At 36.0% G+C, this 20,935-nt stretch overlaps 1 protein-coding gene across 1 annotated transcript; it reads left to right on the forward strand.

Annotated features, from left to right (window-relative positions):
• The first annotated feature begins 19,259 nt into the window (after positions 1–19,259).
• LOC139145822 (G-protein coupled receptor GRL101-like) lies at positions 19,260–20,343 on the forward strand. Its single transcript, XM_070717230.1, has 2 exons — positions 19,260–20,045; positions 20,249–20,343. The coding sequence occupies exons 1-2, from the start codon at positions 19,274–19,276 to the stop codon at positions 20,341–20,343; spliced, it is 867 nt and encodes a 288-aa protein (XP_070573331.1). The 5' UTR covers positions 19,260–19,273.
• Positions 20,344–20,935: the final 592 nt, after the last annotated feature.

The following is a 20,935-nucleotide window of genomic DNA, read 5'->3' on the forward strand; positions in this document are numbered from 1 at the left end:
TTCCATCGTGTTCATTTATTATCAGCAATGAATATGACTGCATAACATACGTCTATGCGTGAAAATCATCCTGAACTTAGGAAATATTTTCGTTTACCGTCAAGAACTTAGTAGTTTTTCTCTCTTATCTTTTTGCAGGACTATATTGTCATTCTTCATGCTATCTACAAAGTATTGAAGACATTTGTTCAAACTGTTCTGAGTGTACACGCCATATTTCAATTGCTTCTCCATCAGGCCATCCACATGTTGGCAGTCATTTGTACTTTGAAGTTGAAGCAGGGGCAATAACATTGCCTGTTTTAGCACTGTTACAAGAAGGTAGGTCGATATTCATGTACACAAGTAGTTTAGAGACAGGACCTATGGTACCTAATTCGTTCACCAGTGGTGACAGATTTTTTGACTGTTACCATTTACTTTGCAAAGGTTTCCTTAATTTCCACATTTCTGTTTTATGTTAAATAGCTTGTTATGGTGAGGAATGTTCTGGTTGTGGGTCGCCAGGTTACCTGAGTGAGAGCCACGGTTCCTTTCTCACAAACAACTTCCTAACGGGTGATGAAGAATTCTATCCGCACAGCTACTGTAAATGGACAATCGTTGTTCCAGAGCACAAGTATATTCAGCTCACATTCACATATTTCGATGTGCCTGGGAATGGAGACAGCAATATGTGTTCCAATTACGTGGCCTTGTACAACGGTTCAGTCGTGGGTGAAAGCAACCTTATAAAAAAGTTATGCGGATCTTTGAAAAAAATCCCCTCTATTCACCAGACTCAAATGAATTGACGATTGTATTTCATGCAAGTGGTGACGACGTTGGAGGAGGTTTCATGGCTTCGTATCAAACAACGGGTATGTTTTAATATTGTTTTCCTTGGCAATGAGGGCACTATCGGTGTCACTATGGACATCTTGTGAGACGACATGCTTGTACAGGCTTACCTAAAAGTGAAGCTGCTAAAATACATATGATTCGACATTTTTTGTTTGATTACATTAACTGTAAAAATAAATAAATACGACTATTTTTGTGGTATATAAAGGTAGATTTTCTTTTCGGTTGGACCAAGAAATAAGGGAGCTTTCAGTAATTATGGCAGCAGCACACCGTTAAAATGCTTTTATGTCATGGCAGAAATAGCAAGAAAAAAATTGCCCTTGATATTCTCAGTCAATGGAAACAATAATTCCGTTTCCGCCAAAATTTTGTGTCGTTCTGCGTAATTTCTTCTTCTCATTTTCGAATATTTTATTTGCAACGATGAAGTTTGCGTGCCTTGCATCTACAATTATTGTGGTTATCATTCTCCGGCAAGTTAGAATCAGTAAGTGGAAAATAAGTTCTGTTGTTTTCAAGGTGAATTCTTAGAACGATTTATAACAGGAAAATCAAATCTCCCTCACAGATGTATAATAATAACTTGCATAGAACAAGTGACGTCCTACTTTCCTGACATGCAATAAAATGGTAAACACCTTGTTCAAAGTTTAGGATAAATTCGATTAATACTCACACCCTTCATCATATTTTAATATCTACAATTCCGTGCATTCCAGATTTAATGATCACTGTACTAATATATTTAATAAAGTGCCTTTGATTTCCACCTCAATTTAAATTATTCACGCCGTATCTTTTAAAACAAACCTGACTCGGTGTTAACGAGAATGTTTTCCAAATATGTGGTCTTTGATCATCCTGTTGTATTATTAGAAACGCTTTTCGATAAAATGAGAAAACTGCCCATGTTTAAACTTGCAGTGCCAATAAATGCAAAGTTCTCAATTGTCATAGAGGAAAGCAATATGCTTTCTTTAATTTCATGGAGCCAAAAAGCTAACATCTGAAATGTGCTTCAAAATGTGTCGGCATGTCATATAACTTAATAGAACTGAGAAGGGTTACTGAAAACTGGGACAGTCTTTTAAAGCGACATGAAGAGGTGTTGCAAAATACATTTCATGTCTATTCAAACCGGCATAAATAGTCGCGGATCGAGTGACAATACAACTTCTTTGTTAACATAGAAACATGTGACCAAATTGAAGTGATTGTTACCAAACTCAATATTCTTCAAATGTATACTGTTCGTCGAAATATTCTCCTGATAGGCATTAAAGTAGTTTATTTATTTATTTATTTATTTATTTATTTATTTATTCATTTATTTATTTATTTATTTATTTATTTATTCATTTATATATTATTTATTTATGAATGAAGACTTTATTTCTGACTTTGCCGACTTTGCTTGGTTTGTAATTCTTTATGCAAATACAGATTGTCCGGGTGTCTGCACGGAATTTGAAATGTGCGATCAGGTCACAACCAGTTCAAACTGCGGATATATCATGTCTTACGGATATCCTTATCCATATCCTTCACCGACATCGATGAGCTGGATCATCAAAGTAGAGAAAGACAAAGCCATCGAGGTAGACTTCCAAACGTTTGACGTTGGCTACAGCGACTGTTTGTGCAATTTCGTCAAAATATTCAATTCACAGACACCAGACGAGTCCTTCCTCCATGGAAAATTCTGTGGCAGTAAGATTCCTGAAAAAGTGGTATCAACTACTTCCAAACTACTTCTAGAGTTCCATGGAGTACAAAGTGGAGAAAATAAGAGAAACGGATTTCAGGCAAAGTACAGAGCCATTCCATATAGTTTAAAATCATATTCAAACCAAACTAATTTAGGTAAGTACAGGTACTTCGTAGCCTTCTCATCATCCTGTTTGCACCCTTGCCCCTCACTCATTCCAACCTATTCGTTTTGAAACCAGAAGTTAAGATGAATGTATACAAAGATGTTTATGTCATATTTGGTTGGCACTTGCTGCTCTGATAAATATGTAGTTGAAGAAAATACTCTTTCCAAACAGCCAGACCTGCTCGTTACCCTAAGAATATATGTTTAAGTTGATTGACCAGATTCAGTGTGTCGAATCACATGGTATATATGGCAATTAATTTTGGCTTAAAGCTACAAACATTGCAGGAAAACGTTTCAGATTAATGGGTTATGTTTCATGAACCATGTTCAAGAAACTTAAAACGTTGAATATGTCCAAACTAGACAAAAATTTTCACCTTGGCTTATGATGAAAGTTTTAATTATGGCTCGAAAGTACCTCTGCGTAACATGAAACGCTTTGTCTGTGAAATGATTTGACATTTATTTCTCTGTATTTTCTGAAGATTACGTATGTCGGGACACTTGGAGACAATTTGGCAAAAACTGCTACAAAATATTTAATGCTGGTGCATACCTAACATGGAACCATGCTGAAACTAAATGTTTGCAAGAAGGAGCCCACTTGTCAGTATTCTCAACCAGAACGAGTCTACATTTATTACCAATTTCATAAGGGAATATCACGATTCAACAGTCTACATAGGTAAGCTGGTAAAATGTGGTGGTTACTGAGGAAATATATATTTGTAAGTCCCAACGGACAAAGCTCGAGCGTCGATCCCTGTGTCTTTGCATGTGACAGTCCGTAAAGATATCTAAGAGATGCTACGGTACATTTCTTCCAAACTTGGCACAAGGATAATACATTATGGCATGCACATGCATACTTATACAAGGCAATTCGCTTTTCGACACGACCAAGTATGGCCGCTACGTAGCCATTGTGTTTCATTTTCTTCATGGTTACTGCTATTACTTTGACCTGTCTTGACTGATTTCTTTCAAACTTGGCACAACGACAATGCATCGTGACGTGACTTACACATTCATGTATAATTATTTCATTTGCAACCCTAGATAGCCACCATATATAGACATGTCATTACTTTTTCTTTTCACGTTTATTTGCCAAAAGGACAACACACGTGTGCATATCTACAATTCAGCAATATAGTCATATATAGTCACCTGGCAGCTGATTTGTTCCGATTTTTCCGTATCTAAAGCCATTACTAACTTAGTCCTCGACCAATTTAAGACAAACTTGGCTTAAGGACAACAAATTATAACTTAAAGGTGTAAATATAATCAAATATGGCTACCAAGTGGCCGTTTTGTTCCGACTTTTTCATACTCGCTCTCACTATATCTCTATAACCCAAGTGTTACACACAATTTGTTACACTAATTCCAGTCGTACTTGGTACATGTACTTTAAGAGTTGACAAAAGTATCTACATGAAGTGCAAATCTTCTCATCCGTTTTTCAAATATGATTTGACCAATTAACCTTCACTATTATTTGTCAATGGTTTGAATTATAAGCCAAGCGGGGACCGTATCATTTACAATGACTTGTTACAAAAGTGCGTGCAGCATACGTCAATTCGAGTCTCATTTTTTATGAATTTGAAGGTTTAATTAAATCAAACTGGAATGGCACTTGTCGATGGACTGATGGTAATCCCATGGGCTATTCGGATTGGTATGTAAACGTATTTTACCATTTCCTTCGATACATTATTGTTAGTACTTTCCACCGACAAATCAAATGTGTTATGTTGGCTTTGGTTTAAATATGTTATATTGACTCGTGCATCTCATTATACATTAACAATGCGTACACATTGTACAAGAGATATTGATTTAACTTTTCAGGGCAGTAGGACGTTAACTCAGGGAAGAAGTCAGCCTGACGGCGGGAGGTCTGAAAGATGCACCATGATTAGAATTACAGATTATCATCATACAAATCATTGGAATGACATTACGTGTGCTTCAAATACTGCCGACAATATTCTTGTAAGACGTCTGCTGTATTGACCATAGAAACTCCAGAAAATAGTACGTACGACACCGCCATCAGGAAAGGTAAATTCATTCAAATTTTTCAACAGATATCATCATTAATAGCACTTGTAGTGGCCTTCTGACTTTTGAAGATGTAGTTTGAGTAGATGAATCCAAAAAAGACAACGAATGGGAAAATAGGCCCAAAGTCGGGAGTAAAAACGAGCTATCTTGATAGGCACCTATTAACATTTTGTGAGAAGTAAGCCGGGGAAATCTGCTAATATGTAAAGAATGCAAGGGTTTATGTTAATATCTAAATTCCAGTTGTCGAAAAAAGGTAATTGCATATTTTGGCAAATAAAGGATAACTTCAAGAAGGGCACTTGTAACTCTGCTACTCTCTCTCTCTATATATATATATATATATATATATATATATATATATATATATATATATATATATATATATATATATATTGTATACATTTTGTGTATATATATATGTGCGTGTGTGTGTGTGTGTGTAAAGGACAAATCAGTGGCATGAATACCTTTTGTCAAGGTAATGCTGAGACGTACAAACCACTAGTAAAAAAGCTAGCAACGGAAGCCCAATTAAAATTGGCAAGCAAAGCTTGTTCTGGTAGTGCGGCGTAATGATCTAAACCTGACAATATCATGTCCCCTCGATTAACGTATTGCGTCTACATTCATGTGATATATTCCTGCAATTCATGCGATCACAATATGTGTGACCATGCCATCATGTCTTGGCATATCACGGCCTGAACGTCAATATTTTTACTGCCTAGATCAATATTTAGGGGTCATTACATGAAGTTTGGTCGACACCGCGTCGAATTGGAGTGATGTGTCCGAATTTGACGATTTGCGCAGCAACAAGTCAAAATGCGGACACATCACTCGAATACGACGCGGTCTCGACCAAACTTTGTGTAATAACCTTTTTATCACACACGCATGCTTTGGTTATGACTGTTTACCTACGGACGTTCCGACATTAGTGATGGAATCGACTGAAATCGACCTTTCTTGCTCCTTGTTGTACTCCTAAAAAGTTGGTTACTAAGATCCGCATCACTTCTTGATATTATTCCGTGGCTCATTATTATTTGTGGCTCATTCATGGCTGTAACGGTGCAATTCACCACCTGTGGACTTAAACTCGTTAAACAGCAAACTTGACGTATAGCGGTTCTATCATGATGCGCTGTCGAACGGAAGCGTAATCTTCAGTAGCATAGACGACATGAAAACATTGCACCGTATACCGTATGGAACCGGCCGTGAACGATGACAGGTGTCGGCCACATATAGAACACATTTTCGATGCGTTCATTTGTATGATTTTTGTACAACTGTACTTGTACCTAAGTGCAATGCCCATGAACTGACTGCACACAACAAAATTTTGATCATAATCACAATGACGTTTCCCAGTGTCATAAGTCTTATTCGCTCAGCTATTATGAATATGAACATCCCAGCAAAGGTCACGCATACCAGCGAAGGTCACGCGTACGCGTAGCTGTAGCAGCGTAAGTAGTTCGGCTAAAGTAAAACTATAATTCGTATCTTAAAATGTTAAAATACAGGTTCATATCAGTACCCTCTGAACAATGGGAGAATGGCAGTACAGCGTAACATGTATGATATTGTATGTAATAAAGTATTAGTTATTAACCTCTTTCATTTTTTTCTACCAGGTGATTTTATGCTATTCGACAATATCTTTAAAATATCATGTCTTAAATTGAAACATACTTTAATTAATAGGAACGTTCATGTCATGGATGTTTCTTTAGCTATATATTTGTAAGATATTCCTTACTCCTCAGAAGAGCGTTGTCACATAATGGATGAATATTTTTATTTTATCAGCACCGATCCCCGTTTTGTGTGGCAAGGGTAACTTTCAGTGTAATGACGGGGTTTGCATTCACAAAACGTATTTTTGTGATGGACACACAGACTGTTCCGATAACTCTGATGAGGTTAACTGCCGTGAGTATATAAAGAGACAAACTAGAAATTGCCTTAAGGTGACATTATTACCATGTGTTGAAGAAAACGAATTAATCCCTACATAGTATTATGAACTTGACGTCAAGAAGATATTAAGGCATCGCTCTGGCTGAATACTTGCAGAAGATTGAAATAAGCCAGAAATCGCGCGTTCTTTGACAAGTATTCATTATACTAAATTGTCATGTTGTCCAAACCCTTAGCCCGCTATGGAATTAACTTCCATCAAAGAACATCTGAACGCAAAAGAGATAACAACACAATATCAAATTTTGCTTTCAGTCCTTCATGGTTCCTGTCCAGTTAATTCATTTCACTGCAAGAATGGAAGGTGTATATCGATGACATTTTATTGCGATTTTATTGACCAGTGCGGTGATAATAGTGACGAAGAAAAGTGTGGTGTGTATTTGTTTGTTATTTTGTGTATACTTCTGCTTCGTCCTCTGTATTTTCTCTTAATGGCTTCAGAGCAGTCGATGTGAATCAACCACTTAACACACAGAAGTAATAATGTGTTAAATATTACATAGTGTTTAAATTTTGTAAATGCATCCATCTTGTTGAAAAAGATCTTATACCGGCTGCGGTATATCAAGATTTTTCGCTAGGCCATTGGTGTAGTGAAAGGGTCACTAATTAGCGATTATTTATATATTTTAAGCTCATTACTACCTTGACCCTACTCCCATCAGCTGTCATACCCTTGAGAACTCCCAACACGACAAATACTTTAAATTCAAATATGCAAAGTTTTTGAAATCAAATATAACTCAAGTATCAAGATATATCATAAGCATGCCCGGACGACCGCTTAACTAGCATAGAAGTTTCATGCGAAACACAGGAACGTTTAGATAGAATCGTTATTAGACAAATCGAATGATAAATCTTAAATACATGGATATGATCAAAAGGACATTTAAGTGTAAAATTTTCGAAATTTCGCTTACAGACATGTATTAATTGAAACATGATTTATCGTTTGCTATTAATAAACTACGAAAACAGAAACAATGATATTTTATTATTCGAAACAAATACAAATAGCAAATACCAATTAGGTATAAAATAGCTCAGGAATAATAAAAGTTAAAGACGCCATGTTATAGATGGATTAAAATACTACCAAGGACAACTGCTTATTGAGAACTGACTGTAACACCATTCTGACATGTACTATAATCATTGTTCATTTGTAGCAATAAATATCTTAAAATCCACAAAAATCCTATAGTGGACATACATCATAAACACACTAGTTGATGTCATTTATTCGAATAACAACTCCACAGTTTATATACACTACAGCTTGGTAAGACTATTCCACACAGCACATGCGTAATGTATGGTGCTGAGTTCCGCTCTCTATCCAGAATATATATATTCGCTTGCAGCTGGGGACATCGCTTAAACCCTAATTACTAAATCTCTTGGTTTATCATTAATAGTCTACCCAGATTGTACAACTGGCCAATTTGAATGTGATGACAATCAGTGTATAGACGTATCAAGGAGGTGCAATCTTATTCCGGACTGTTCGAATGGACACGACGAAGAATGTTGTGAGTTGTTCTTTTGAGTCGTCCAATTTTATGCAGTTCTTACTATCTCCTTAATGACCCCGTGATATACATTTCAAAAATTAGAAACAATTGCGCCGAATCTTGTTTTAGTCTACGATTTGGTTCTTAAATGAAAACAGATAAAGTATGCCTTTAGCTATCTAAAAACATACAACCGTTTTTTCCTTTATATCTTCTTGTAAATGTCGGTTTTGGAAAGTTTGGTCTTTTCTCCTCCACGTTTAATGAGACTGCGTCTTAGGTTTTTTGGCATCAATCATTGCTACTGGAGGCTCGGACGTACTGCTTCTAATATAAAAATTCTGGTTCTGTCAAACAGATTCTTTAAATATATGCAGAGAGTTCGAATGTTACTCCGGATACTGTATCCCATTGAATGCAACGTGCGATGGAGAGGTTGACTGTGGAGGAGGTAACGAAGAAGATGAGATAAAGTGCGACCAAGGCAAAAATACTACTTCGCCTACTCATACCAGCAAAAAAACATGCCGGATCGATGAAATACACTGCAATAATGGACACTGCTCTGATAGGAAGTGGAAGTGTGTCTATGACATTGATGTGTATGGGTATCCACAGGGATGTCGAGATGTTACCCACCTTAGGCATTGCCGTAAGATTTTCCCTTAATGTTTACAACGTCAAGCTGAGTGTTTTTTCTTCCTAGAATAACAGGACTACAAACAGAATAGGAATCATCATGAAAATTTGTTGTTACAATAATATTGACACATTGTATTACATTCGTCGGGTATATGCAACAAATTACAGTCTGCATTCCATAGCTATTCATAAGGTTTATGGCTCATTTCATGAACCGCATTAATATGATAACCCTTTACCGAAATGTAGGTCACATTTTGCACCAACCACTTTCATTCTGAAATAACTATCAAAGAATACAAGATTGGAACTAATTTGGGATAATTGGATGGTGAAGTAAGGTCATTTTAACCTGCAATGTAAGCTCATCTGCTTGTTACTCACTTGTTTTATGAGTGTTTTGTTAAATTACAAAATTCAGCAATATGGCACCTAACACTTTTGAGAAATTTGAAAAGTATGAAGATCCAATTATCCCAAATTAGTTCCAATCGTGTCAAAAATAAAAAATGTTTTAACTCGTCCTTTGACAGTGCTCTTCAACTGCCAGGGAAACATGTATAAATGTCAAGACGCATACTGCATACCACAACATCGACGATGCGATGGAGTTTGGGATTGCCCGTATGGATCAGATGAACAAAATTGTGGTAACTATTTTCCGATGCGCATTCCGTATATCTATTTCAAAAGTAAAATTGACTTGCAAACATTAACATTTGATAATACAGGTATGTGGACGATGACGATATTGAAAGACAGAGACGGGCATTTCGTATTAGAGCGAACATGTCATTGAGACAATTTAAATTGTGTAGTCCAGAAGTGAAAAATTCTTTATTTGCAGCTTACTTTTATGAAAGTTATGAATAAGTTATGAATGAGTTAAAGGTTATGTATAATAATGTATTATTTAGTAGTGCTTCTACGATGTATGCTACAAATAATATGGCTTTCAACGTAGACTTAAAAATTAATAAATGTACTTATTGCCGCTATCTCTTCATCAGATAGAGTAATTGATAGTGCATTCTTTAAGTTCTGGAGAAAACAACTGTATTTGAAGTAGTTTTGTTTAAACAGTCTGAGTTTTATATTCATATTCATTTACTTAATTTCTTTCCTGCATATGGACGATCGAGTCTGAAATAAACAATATATAATATAAAGAAAATAAACATTGACACAATTAAACGTAAACAGTATGTTTTGGCGCTTTTTGCATACTTAAAAAATATAGCTTTCTTATATGACAAATACGAAACTTAGTGGTAAGCAAATTTATCTAGGTTATGATAACCTTTGAATAAATAATAAACTAAATCCCCCCCGGCACAATGACTTGATGGCGGTGTGTAAGATTAATAACGGAAGTGTTAAAACAAATTGCCCCTCAATCCAATAAGTGGAATGAGAAAATGATTAATCTTGATGATCCGGTACCTCTTGATTTTTTTCACAGTTCAACCGTCATCATTATGATGATGATGTGGTATGAACACGTTTCTATCAACATGATATTTTCCATTCTAGAAATCTACAGCTGTCAGGAAGCTACCGATGTCACGGGGCAAAAAACTGCATTACATTGTCACAGCGTTGTGATGACATTAAGCATTGCCAGTATGGGGATGACGAATTATCTTGCAGTGAGTAAATCAAATTCTTTGATGGCAATTCCGATGCAAAGAAGTACATGTATTCATCATTGAATGGATTCTTTATGTGTCAATCATATAACAATTTGTAACTTCAGAAAGCACCTTTGATGTATCACCACCGTATTTGATGTATTAAATAAAATTAAATTACAGTGCAAAAGATTCAGTATGTAAATATATCATGATACGAATTTACGGACTTTAAAGACATTCTCTCCTGCAATATTTCCTTTTAGATATTCACTGTCCGTCTTCTTGTCAGTGTTTTGGTGCCATTGTTGACTGTTCACAACAAGAGATGAAGACTTTGCCAGGAAATGGTAGTAAAACAGAGATTAGAAAATTGTTAGTACTAGTATAAGTAACTTTGGCAGATTGTTTATAACGAAACGAATATTTTAATCTTGTGCCATTTTGATTTTCACAGACAAAGGTAACCAAAGAACTTACATGGATACCTTTCCATTATCTGCTTTTATAACCCATCAGACAGTAAATAAGGGACGTTTATCCATTATTGCAGGAAACGTAATTCCATTATTGCAAAAAAAGTAATGATGTATACAAACGGAAATGCACACTTATTTCTAAGGTAGAAAGTGCTTCACGAAAATATCCTGATTGTCAAAAGTGTACAAGACTACATAAGTACGTTTTAGCTTTGTTCGAAGTCTTTAAAGTACATGAAGACTTCTGTGGAAGCAAAAATGCAATTTTGCCAAAAGAGTTTGCATTTGTAGCACTTTGAAACCCAACTTTAGATAACTGTTGTTGGGCTTCTGCCTTTGTACACAACTTTGTAGGGTTGTCACTTTTATTGCTTTTTTGACTTCAAAAAGTCTAATTCATGTTGGAATCTTCGAACAACTGAGTTAGTCTTACATTTGAGGGCCATACTGTGTAACATCTGCGCACTTTCCTGCACAAAATATACGAGTTTGGGATCTGTTACAGTCATAAATCAACGTATTCATTTCCGTTTTATAGAAACATGACTGGAAATAATATTGATCTTATGCACGACAAGTTCCAACATCCTTTTTTAGGAGAATTGTAAGTAAACAAGGAAGAAAACGTATAAATTTGCTTCTCTGGATTCTTAAATATTTAAACGAACCGTATTTGTAACATGATGTTTTCATGGTACGTAGCGCAGAGTATAGCTTTATCAAATGTTATGTTACACTGCAATCTTCAATCGTTTTGTATCAGCGCATAAACTCTTAAGTAATTTACTACGTTTTATGTCTGATGCACAAGTTTGAATGCATCAAAATCATGAAATGTCTGTTAAGGAAAGCCAACACCTAAATGTGTTTTGTTTCAAGGTTTAAAACTTAATTTTAATGTAAATAGGGTACAAAAATGTGTGTGCAACATGATAGAGGAAAATTATTGTCTGTAGCAAAATCAGTCTATCAGTTTGTCATGAGGAATTGTATTGAGACTAACTTGCCATATTCGAATGGCTTCAAGAAGAAACGCTGCATTTTTGCCATGAAACAAATGGTGTAATTGGGTTGAAAACAAAAATTCCTACTTTCGGACAGCATATCAGAATCAAACGAATTTACGTCGCGTCGTTAATTGCAATAGAATTATTTGTCAATGTACACATGTGCGGATGTCATTTTTATACATAACTGTCTGATTTTTTGTTCCAAGGGACTTGACGAATAACTCCATTTCAGAAATGCGCCCCAGGATTTTCGAATTCCTCGTGAACTTGTACTTCATGTAAGTACGGTGTACATTCATTTTCCATTATCCGTGTTGTTGTCAAAGTGGCTCATTAAATGCACTGCTTTTACATTACTTCTCAAGCAAAGTCAGCCAGACTCACACTTCCATGGCACTCTGTATAGGTTAACCTTCAAACACCATGACATTCAGATGAGGGCCCTTTGGCGAACCATTCCAGGCAACATCTACGATTGAACTTGATATGCCGTCCAATACATTTTAACACAGCTTTTGATGAATTGAAAAGGAAGTCTCTGTACACTAAATTTCCAGCACCATATACTGTTCTTATCCTAATTCCGATAGCGTGTAATCAGTGACTATGAATAACGTATGGTCATAAGAAAAAAGTCTACCAAATTTTTCAGGGAAAATTCAAAGACAATTTTGCTTACTGAATATCACAAAATATAGAATCAAATAGAAAAAGGATAAGTTAGTTAACTTTCTGTCTATGGTTAAGCTCTCGTGGAACAATTTTAAGAAGGTCTACTAGGTACTCGCAAATTTGTTTCTCTGTTCCAATGTAGGCATTCGAAGATTTTTCTCACAAACAATGTGAGATACAGAAAAACACTTTGTATAGAAATTTACGGTGTAAAAAGGAATTCTCTATGCCATTCTATGCGTATACACTCTGCTGATTCTTTTACGGTAATTCATCAGCCCATTTCCATCATTATACTGCCGTTGTAAGGGCACATCGTGATGACATGTACATACCACGCTATAGATGTCAACTCGTTTGTCATCGCCATTGTCCATTCATATCAGGATAATTAGGTTAACATTTAATTGGATCAAGTATTCATTCGGTCTATTCTGTCTCAATATACATGGGAAATAAATCGATTGCCTGAAAACCAAAGTGACATGTTGAATAGTTGATGAAAACAAATGATAATTATACCTTATTTTTAGTTGTCATTTCTTGATGTATTACATCAATGCTTTTGCTCCGAATGCAAATACACGTACTTCTCTGCGCTTCTGTAAGGCAGATCTGTTCGTCGTCAATATGAATGGTGACAAGTGACAACGGTTCACAGAATTTAAGTCACACTCCTACGCCATCAGATCCCAAGTCTCAATCCCCTTCTGGCAAACTTGGCGATATTTCTTGTCGTTATTGTAAGAAAGATGGCCACATAATATCAGATTAATTGTCTCAAACTGAAAACAAACAAACAAACAAACAGTGAAGTCGGCGAGTTTCTGTAAAATAAAATTTATTAAAAAAAATAAAACGAATCACTAAGTCAAGGGATAAGTACAAACTGTAAAAATTTACAGACTGCTTATCTCAGCTGGGACGCACTAAACTCCAGAGTTGAGCCAGACATTGGGACAGAGGCTTGAGGTTGCGCAAAGTCCATAGAATAAATCTAGCATTGCTGTGAAGGTCTTGAAATGTCTTGGAATTAACTCTGCCAGAATGAGCCCAAAGTCTTGAAGTAACACGTCAGTGATACGATCCCAAATGTTGACTGAAAAACTGTGACGCCCCGGTATTTATACTTAAATTGTTGTATAAGAGAACAATCTAGAACTAATATGATATGCTAAGCACTGTTCTAAAATATCTCCACTTGTAGTAAACACACGACTAATTGAATTCAAGGTCATAAAGGACAGTGACCTTAAGAATGTTCTAGACTCAAGTCATAAGTGGGGTAAAATGATTTGCATAACAATGGGTTGACGAATTGGCTTCAATGTCTTGATTGAAGTCAAAAGAGAACTTTCGCACCATCAAATCAAAATTGTCTATTATGTATGTAAAACTTAAAAGTGTTTTGTCGATCATGACACCACTACATCATCTCTATGCATGTTCAGCAGTTTCTTCAGAAATACGTTTCGAAAATCTTACCAAGTTTATGTTTACCTACCAAATTTCCACTTCATGATACATGACTGCGAATATTGTGGCACCTTCTGGACGTAGCCTGACTAGATAAAGCTTGTCTCGGTATCAGGGGTATAATGTGTAAACAAACGTTACTTTAAAGGCCCGTAGCGAAGACATACTAGAAGTAAATATATTTAAATTCACGTTTTATATATCTTGCCACGTCGCTGGCGTCATTAAGACAGCAATACTAACTGCAATATTTAGAATCATAGTATATTTTGTATGAAAGATATATATTGCATTATTGTGTGCCGATGTCTTTCAATCCACTCGCATTTAGTGTTTGTTCACCATTTTGGTAGCCTTTGAAACTGTTTGTGGTTTTTTCCTTTCAGACGTCTTAGCTCAAATAGCATTAGGATATTAAGGAACCACACATTTTATGGAATGAAAAACTTGGTAATACTGTGAGTAATTAAATCATTACAAAAACCTTTCTTGTTCGCAATCTTGGGCTAAATTGCAACCGCTGAAGAGTAATTTTAGAGTGCAAAAGATGAACTCAGAAACAAGTACTACGCAATCAGGTTTAGAAATACTTTGGCTTTAAACACACCTGAAGATTCTGCCTCTCAGAACAACAAACCACACAAATATAACATAAATCTGTCCTTCTTTAGTTTTACCTGGGTACAACGAAAGGGATCACCTGCTAGGCGTCTTTCACAAACTCACGGCACTCGTGTTATATGATATTTGTTTAGTCTCTGGTCATATGAAGAGGCCAATAATGCGACCTGCCACTAGTTGTTATCACTCATTCAATTAATCATTCTACATATCGTTTGTGTTAATCCTCGGTGATTTGAAATATTTAATAACATGATAATGTTTACAGCTTCCAAATAATTAGCGTGTCATTTTTTCTTGCTCACGGCTACGCTTTCCTACAACAAAGTTTATGAATGACAGGAAATACATACAATAATGGGCATTCAATGTTAAATGGTTTGAATAAATCTCCCTCACCAAGTTACACGTTAAGAGTGTGAAAATCAGTATTTGGTGATCTGAGTGGTTCGATTTTAAATGAAACACATGCGCATCACAAACATTTACTTGTTTCACCGTTATAAATTATCATACATTATGATAAAAATAGTCAGTAACATGTGACGACGGCTCACTGCGTTCATCATTTTATTATTTCATTGTAGTAACCTTGCTAATAACTTGATTAGTTGGATAATGGACGGGTCATTCGCAGGCCTGGAGAGTCTTCGATTTTTGTGAGTATTATTACCTTGTTTATAACTATTCAAAGAAAGGAATTTTGCTAACAGCTGCTACTTACGAAGTCTTAGGTAATTAACAGTATAATAGAGGTTATCCCAAGACCTAATTTCGTTTTACACTCTTTTTTGCTTTCGTGTCGTGTTGAATAAAGGTAATAATAAGAAAATGCGGAAAATATAGTTCCCGCAAAGCTTAGGCCGTGCACATTAGAGGTAATACTTACATGTAGACATTATTCGCTGGTATCACAACAGTGTAATATATTCACCATATTGATATTGCAATCAAATGATCCCGTTTTGTACCCTTGTTAGATACATTCCACATATGGAAATACATTTTACAAAAATTCTTCCCTTTTTAGTATATTCATTGTATTTCAACGCATTTCATGTATTTCATGGTTAACATGGTTATGGAGGACGCACAATTAAGATAACTTTTTATGGGTGGGATAATAATTGACAAAGTATTTGTATCAAACTATAAAAGTGCAAAACTTGAAACGGAAAACTAATAGAGTATGGTTCATTCTCAGTGAAATCTGGGGACAATAAAAATGGAATTATTTTAGCAGAGCTCTTGATTTTAAATGATAAACAAAGAACAAAATGCACAAATTCCAGGTTTTAGCGAACCGGGGAAGTAAATAATGGCTTTTTTATCACCATAACACTTATGGCAGCAAGAAAAATGGCCATTAACCTAAATCCACATAAATGTGTTGTCAACAGCGGATGTTGTGGTGCTGCTGTTAAATGTCAGCGCCACATTTTGATGGCACATCATGGCTACATGATAATATTTGTTAATCATATGAGATCAATATTTTTTATATGGTGGGTCACATTTTATACAATTTTGAATGGAGGGGCCAAATATTTTGAGGGAGTTAACTTTTACGTTTCTTGCATTTGTTAAATTCTTTATTTCCACCAACCCTCCCCATCCGTAAATAATAAAGACTCCCTTGAATATTGATCAATCTCAATCGCTTCTAATGTGGTCTAACTCAACATATATTTACAATGTAGAAGTGGGTTATTTTTTCGCTCTCATTTTCACATTCTATTATTCCCAAAAGACATTTTGATAGCCCTGTTGCAGAATAAAGTCCCACTTTCTTTGAGCGAATGGAATATCTTTTGCATTGTCACGTCATTTAACCTGTCGTGCTGATTTAGAGAGAGTTTATAGACAAAAAAAAATTCTATAAAGGCGCTCGCCCACTTTCTGTAAATTAGTAAAGCATCATGTTTTGTAAGACGAGCTTGCTGATTGGTTCCACTCCAGTAGCCATAGGTTGACCAAATACAATACCTTTATGTACGGCTCATTAAATGTATCTTCATGAGGGGATCAAGTCTCGTTGTTTATCTATTGAGACCGGTACTCAATATCAATGCAGTACACGGAACATAATAATATTATTTTGCAGGTATCTGACTGGCAATAAATTTGATGTCGATAGCCTCGAAGTGTTCTTTCCGCTATCAAATTTGGAGGAGATGTAAGTAAAGAATTAAAACTCAGACACACTAACGAACTATTGTATTGACAAAACACCGTAATAATAAAAGTACGGTAGCTTAAATCAAAATATTTAAAAAGTTCTCGGTACATTTTCGTAAAGTTACAGTAACGTTGATATAGTGTATGATTTCACTCAAGTGCCAGCAGATAAAGATAATTTTCATATATATACATATCATTTTCATACTATGCCTATATGAATATCTACATGCTGTGCAATTGAACAATATCAAACCAAGCCGATTGACATTACATACAGTGAGCGTCCCTTACACGGGAATTGTTTGTCTGAAGTTTGGATTTTAGATCGATGTAAGTGAATAAGTCAGTCAATAGACATGCAGTAGCAGCGGTATTAGTTGTAGCTAAGCTACATGAAGTACCTGCACAATTACTTTGTAATTGTGTCAGATTATTAATCATAAACATGCTTAAACATGTTTTTGTGGCAGGTTATTATCTTAGAACATTTCTGTCAGTGAAAAAGCATTCTTTGTCTATCATGAAACAAAACGTAAACCATCTAAATGATACGGCTAGGAATTCGGTTGATAAAATGTACAATGCATGGGAAAGAATCGTGTCATTTTCTGTCTCTTTGTATTGTTCTCAGCCTTCACATGTTCAAGGCCATCTTTCCACATGCCTCAGTGTACGCTCCATGACTTTCCCACTTCCCAGTCCTCTATGACTTCTACACCTGCCCATGCATGTATTAATTGACATCGCGTGGTTTATTGACTACCACTGTACCACAGCGTTTTCATCTTTGGCACAAGGAGAGTATTTACAACGCCCATCGTAGGCGTATCATGTCTGACTATAGTTACTTCTGGTGCACCGTGGTAGGCCATACTAAGCAACCATGTGTTTTATATCAAGATACAATGCAGCCGAAAAGGATGTAACATCAATTCATTCGCCACCATACTTGCTTGCGTCGTTCGTCCCCTCCGTTTTCAGCCATACCTAAATCATTTCCATGAGTAGTAATGGCATGGTTATGCATTTGATTTATAATCTGTGGTAAAGCCACGAAATGAATGCCATTTGTAGGTCTCTTTCCTTTGTTTTTATCATCCCTCACAGGTTGCACAGGTTCTACAAGCCTTAACAACATTAAAACTCCATGTCCTCTGACTTTCAGCTGTTCCTCCTTTAGTTCTTTTTATTTACGTACCTTATTCATTCCAACTTCTTTCAGGCTCACCGCTCTAACGGCCTTCTTCTCCCTCCTTTGCTCGCTTACTGTTTGCCGTTTTTTCGCCCGTGTGCCCACTTGCTATCCCGCATGATTCTGTAATTCTGTCAAGTTTTTCATCTCACTGTTGGATTTATTAATTAAACATAGTGACAATAGGTTGTCACCATAGAGTTTATTGACTACCAGGGTACAATGAGGAATTTCAACTATGGTATTTTAAATCGGGCATCACTAGCTTCCTTCATAGGGATACCATCTATGATGCCTGATTGTTAGTCACCCCTGGTGACTAGGCTTCATTCATGTACCGCGCGTCCAAAGTCATGTGATCAAACCAGACAAGCGATATCATACGTCAAGAAAAGTTATATTAAGTACTGTGGATAGTATGAAAATATAATCTTTTTTTGTCGAAGATCTTTATGAATATTGCATTACTTGCACCATCAACATCCACTCAAAATACACAGGTATTCAAACAACTAAGACTTAGGTGAGAAGGTGTGCAAACCAAATGCATTGCAGATATTTTGACAAAATTAGATTCATTGCTATTGTATATAAAGCTATAGACCAATTCTCTATTTTAAAGCTTCTATATCAACGTCGGTAGCCGAGATCTTATTCCGTCCCTTGTGTTAAATTAGTTTCTGTTTTAAGTTCAGCAAAGTATAATTTAGCACAGTAACAAAACACAATGCACAATTAAAAGTACCGCTCTTAATATCAGAGGTTGTTTCAGATTCATGCAATAATATTTTCCTACGATTTCAGATATACGGATGCTTACAGGTATTGCTGTATGGTGCGACAGCTCGAAAATGTCGAGAAATGCACGCCCGAGGCAGATGCTTTTTCATCTTGTGAAGATCTTATGGCGAATCAAGCTTTGAGGTTTTTCGTTTGGATCATAGGCCTGTCAGCTCTGATTGGTAACTTCTTTGTAATCATCAGGCGAATCAGGAAAAGGGATCTAGTAAAGGTTGATTCGTTTTTCATTGGAATTTGGCTATTTCAGATTTCAGCATGGGTATATACATGTTGATTATTGCATCTACTGATATTTATTACCGTGGCACGTATGTTCAACATGATGAATTTTGGAGGAAAAGTCATTTGTGCAAGTTTGCTGGGTTTCTTGCAGCTTTATCAAGTGAAGTGTCTGTCTTCACGTTGACTATTATGACACTTGATCGCTTTATGGCCATCTCCTATCCTTTCAGGTTTTTCCACTTCAAGCTGAAATCTGCAATTGTAGTAACGATTGCAGGCTGGGTCATGATTACTTTCATCAGCTTGTTGCCTCTAACTGGCATACCTTATTTTGGTGATAATTACTATGGTCGTTCCCCGGTCTGTCTGTCTCTGCATCTGACAAATGAGAGCTCTCCCGGATGGGAATACTCTGTCGTGATTGTCCTTTTCTTGAATCTCTTATCTTTTACTGTAATCTTCGCTTGTTATGTGTTCATGTACATGCAAATACGTCTGGTATCAAAAGCGTCGTCTGTCAAAACAAGAGCGAGACAAAAAGAATCTGTCACCATTGCAAAGAGGATGGCTGTGATTGTACTGACTGATTTCTTCTGCTGGGTTCCAATCTCTGTGATGGGTATTCTTGCCCTGACTGACACAGTCACAATTCCAGGTTCTGTCTATGCTTGGAGTGCCGTATTCATCTTACCTATCAACTCTGCTATGAACCCTTACCTATACACAATATCCCTCATCAAAGCTAAGACGTCATCGAAATCCACGGACGCATCATCACACGGACAGTCACATTCTCTCGTGCTAGGTATGTCATGTATTTGTCAGAATTTCATAATTATTAAATACCAGTACTTAGCGTTTGTGAATTATCAGTAATATTATATAACGCTGACTTAGGTATCAACAACTGCTGTACATTATCTCTCTAAGCAGCAAAAGTGGCTTTTTAACGGTGTCGTTTTAAAATAAGCTGTTAGCACGAAAACCATCTATTTGGTTTCCTTCTAGATTCTCTGCCAAAGCAGTCAATGCGTAATAACCAGTACGACCTGCCCATTTGTCGTCACCAACGCCAGAGCAAAAACGGTTGTCAAGCTACTTGAGATTATTAAATGGTGACATCACTGTTTTGGAAATATACGTGATTGCTGGCGACATTGTTAGATCCCTGACATACTTGCATGAAAAGAAACCATTCACAACAATGTTTGTAAAGAATCAATCGTAATCGAGACAACTTTTGTGGTGAGTTTACTATCTTTGTTTAGTTGGTGACTTGCTTTATGTTTGACATCATTTCCAATTATCATCTATTAAATTATAATCTACATAAACGTTTTATTAGATTACAGATACATTCTTTTGTCTTTGATGACGTCATAAGCGATCAATCTTATGATATGCAATTCTGTTTAAATTCCATTCATTCGATTGGCAACATAAACGTACTGTTTGTGTATAAGCTCACACACTGCAAATATATTTCTTAAATATTACCTTAGGGTACAATTGGCCGAGCTTTACTGATGGATTCACATCGTTCAAGATACAGTCAAGATGAAGCAAGCCGATCATATGCAAAGGACATGCTTGACTATGGAGACCTAATTTTAACACTTCTGAATCGTTCTGTACATGACAATTTATCGGATAATTGTTATCTGTAAATTACAATGTCATGTGGCATTATATAAC

Source organism: Ptychodera flava, chromosome 1 (genome assembly GCF_041260155.1).
Source record: "Ptychodera flava strain L36383 chromosome 1, AS_Pfla_20210202, whole genome shotgun sequence".
Classification (NCBI taxonomy): domain Eukaryota; kingdom Metazoa; phylum Hemichordata; class Enteropneusta; family Ptychoderidae; genus Ptychodera; species Ptychodera flava.

What these genes read in the sequence shown, in the direction of transcription:
- LOC139145822 (XM_070717230.1), top strand. Translation starts at nt 19,274, where the DNA reads ATGGGTATATACATGTTGATTATTGCATCTACTGATATTTATTACCGT. An exon ending in GTCACATTCTCTCGTGCTAG is followed by an intron (nt 20,046 to 20,248) that starts GTATGTCATGTA and finishes GTTTCCTTCTAG; the next exon opens with ATTCTCTGCCAAAGCAGTCA.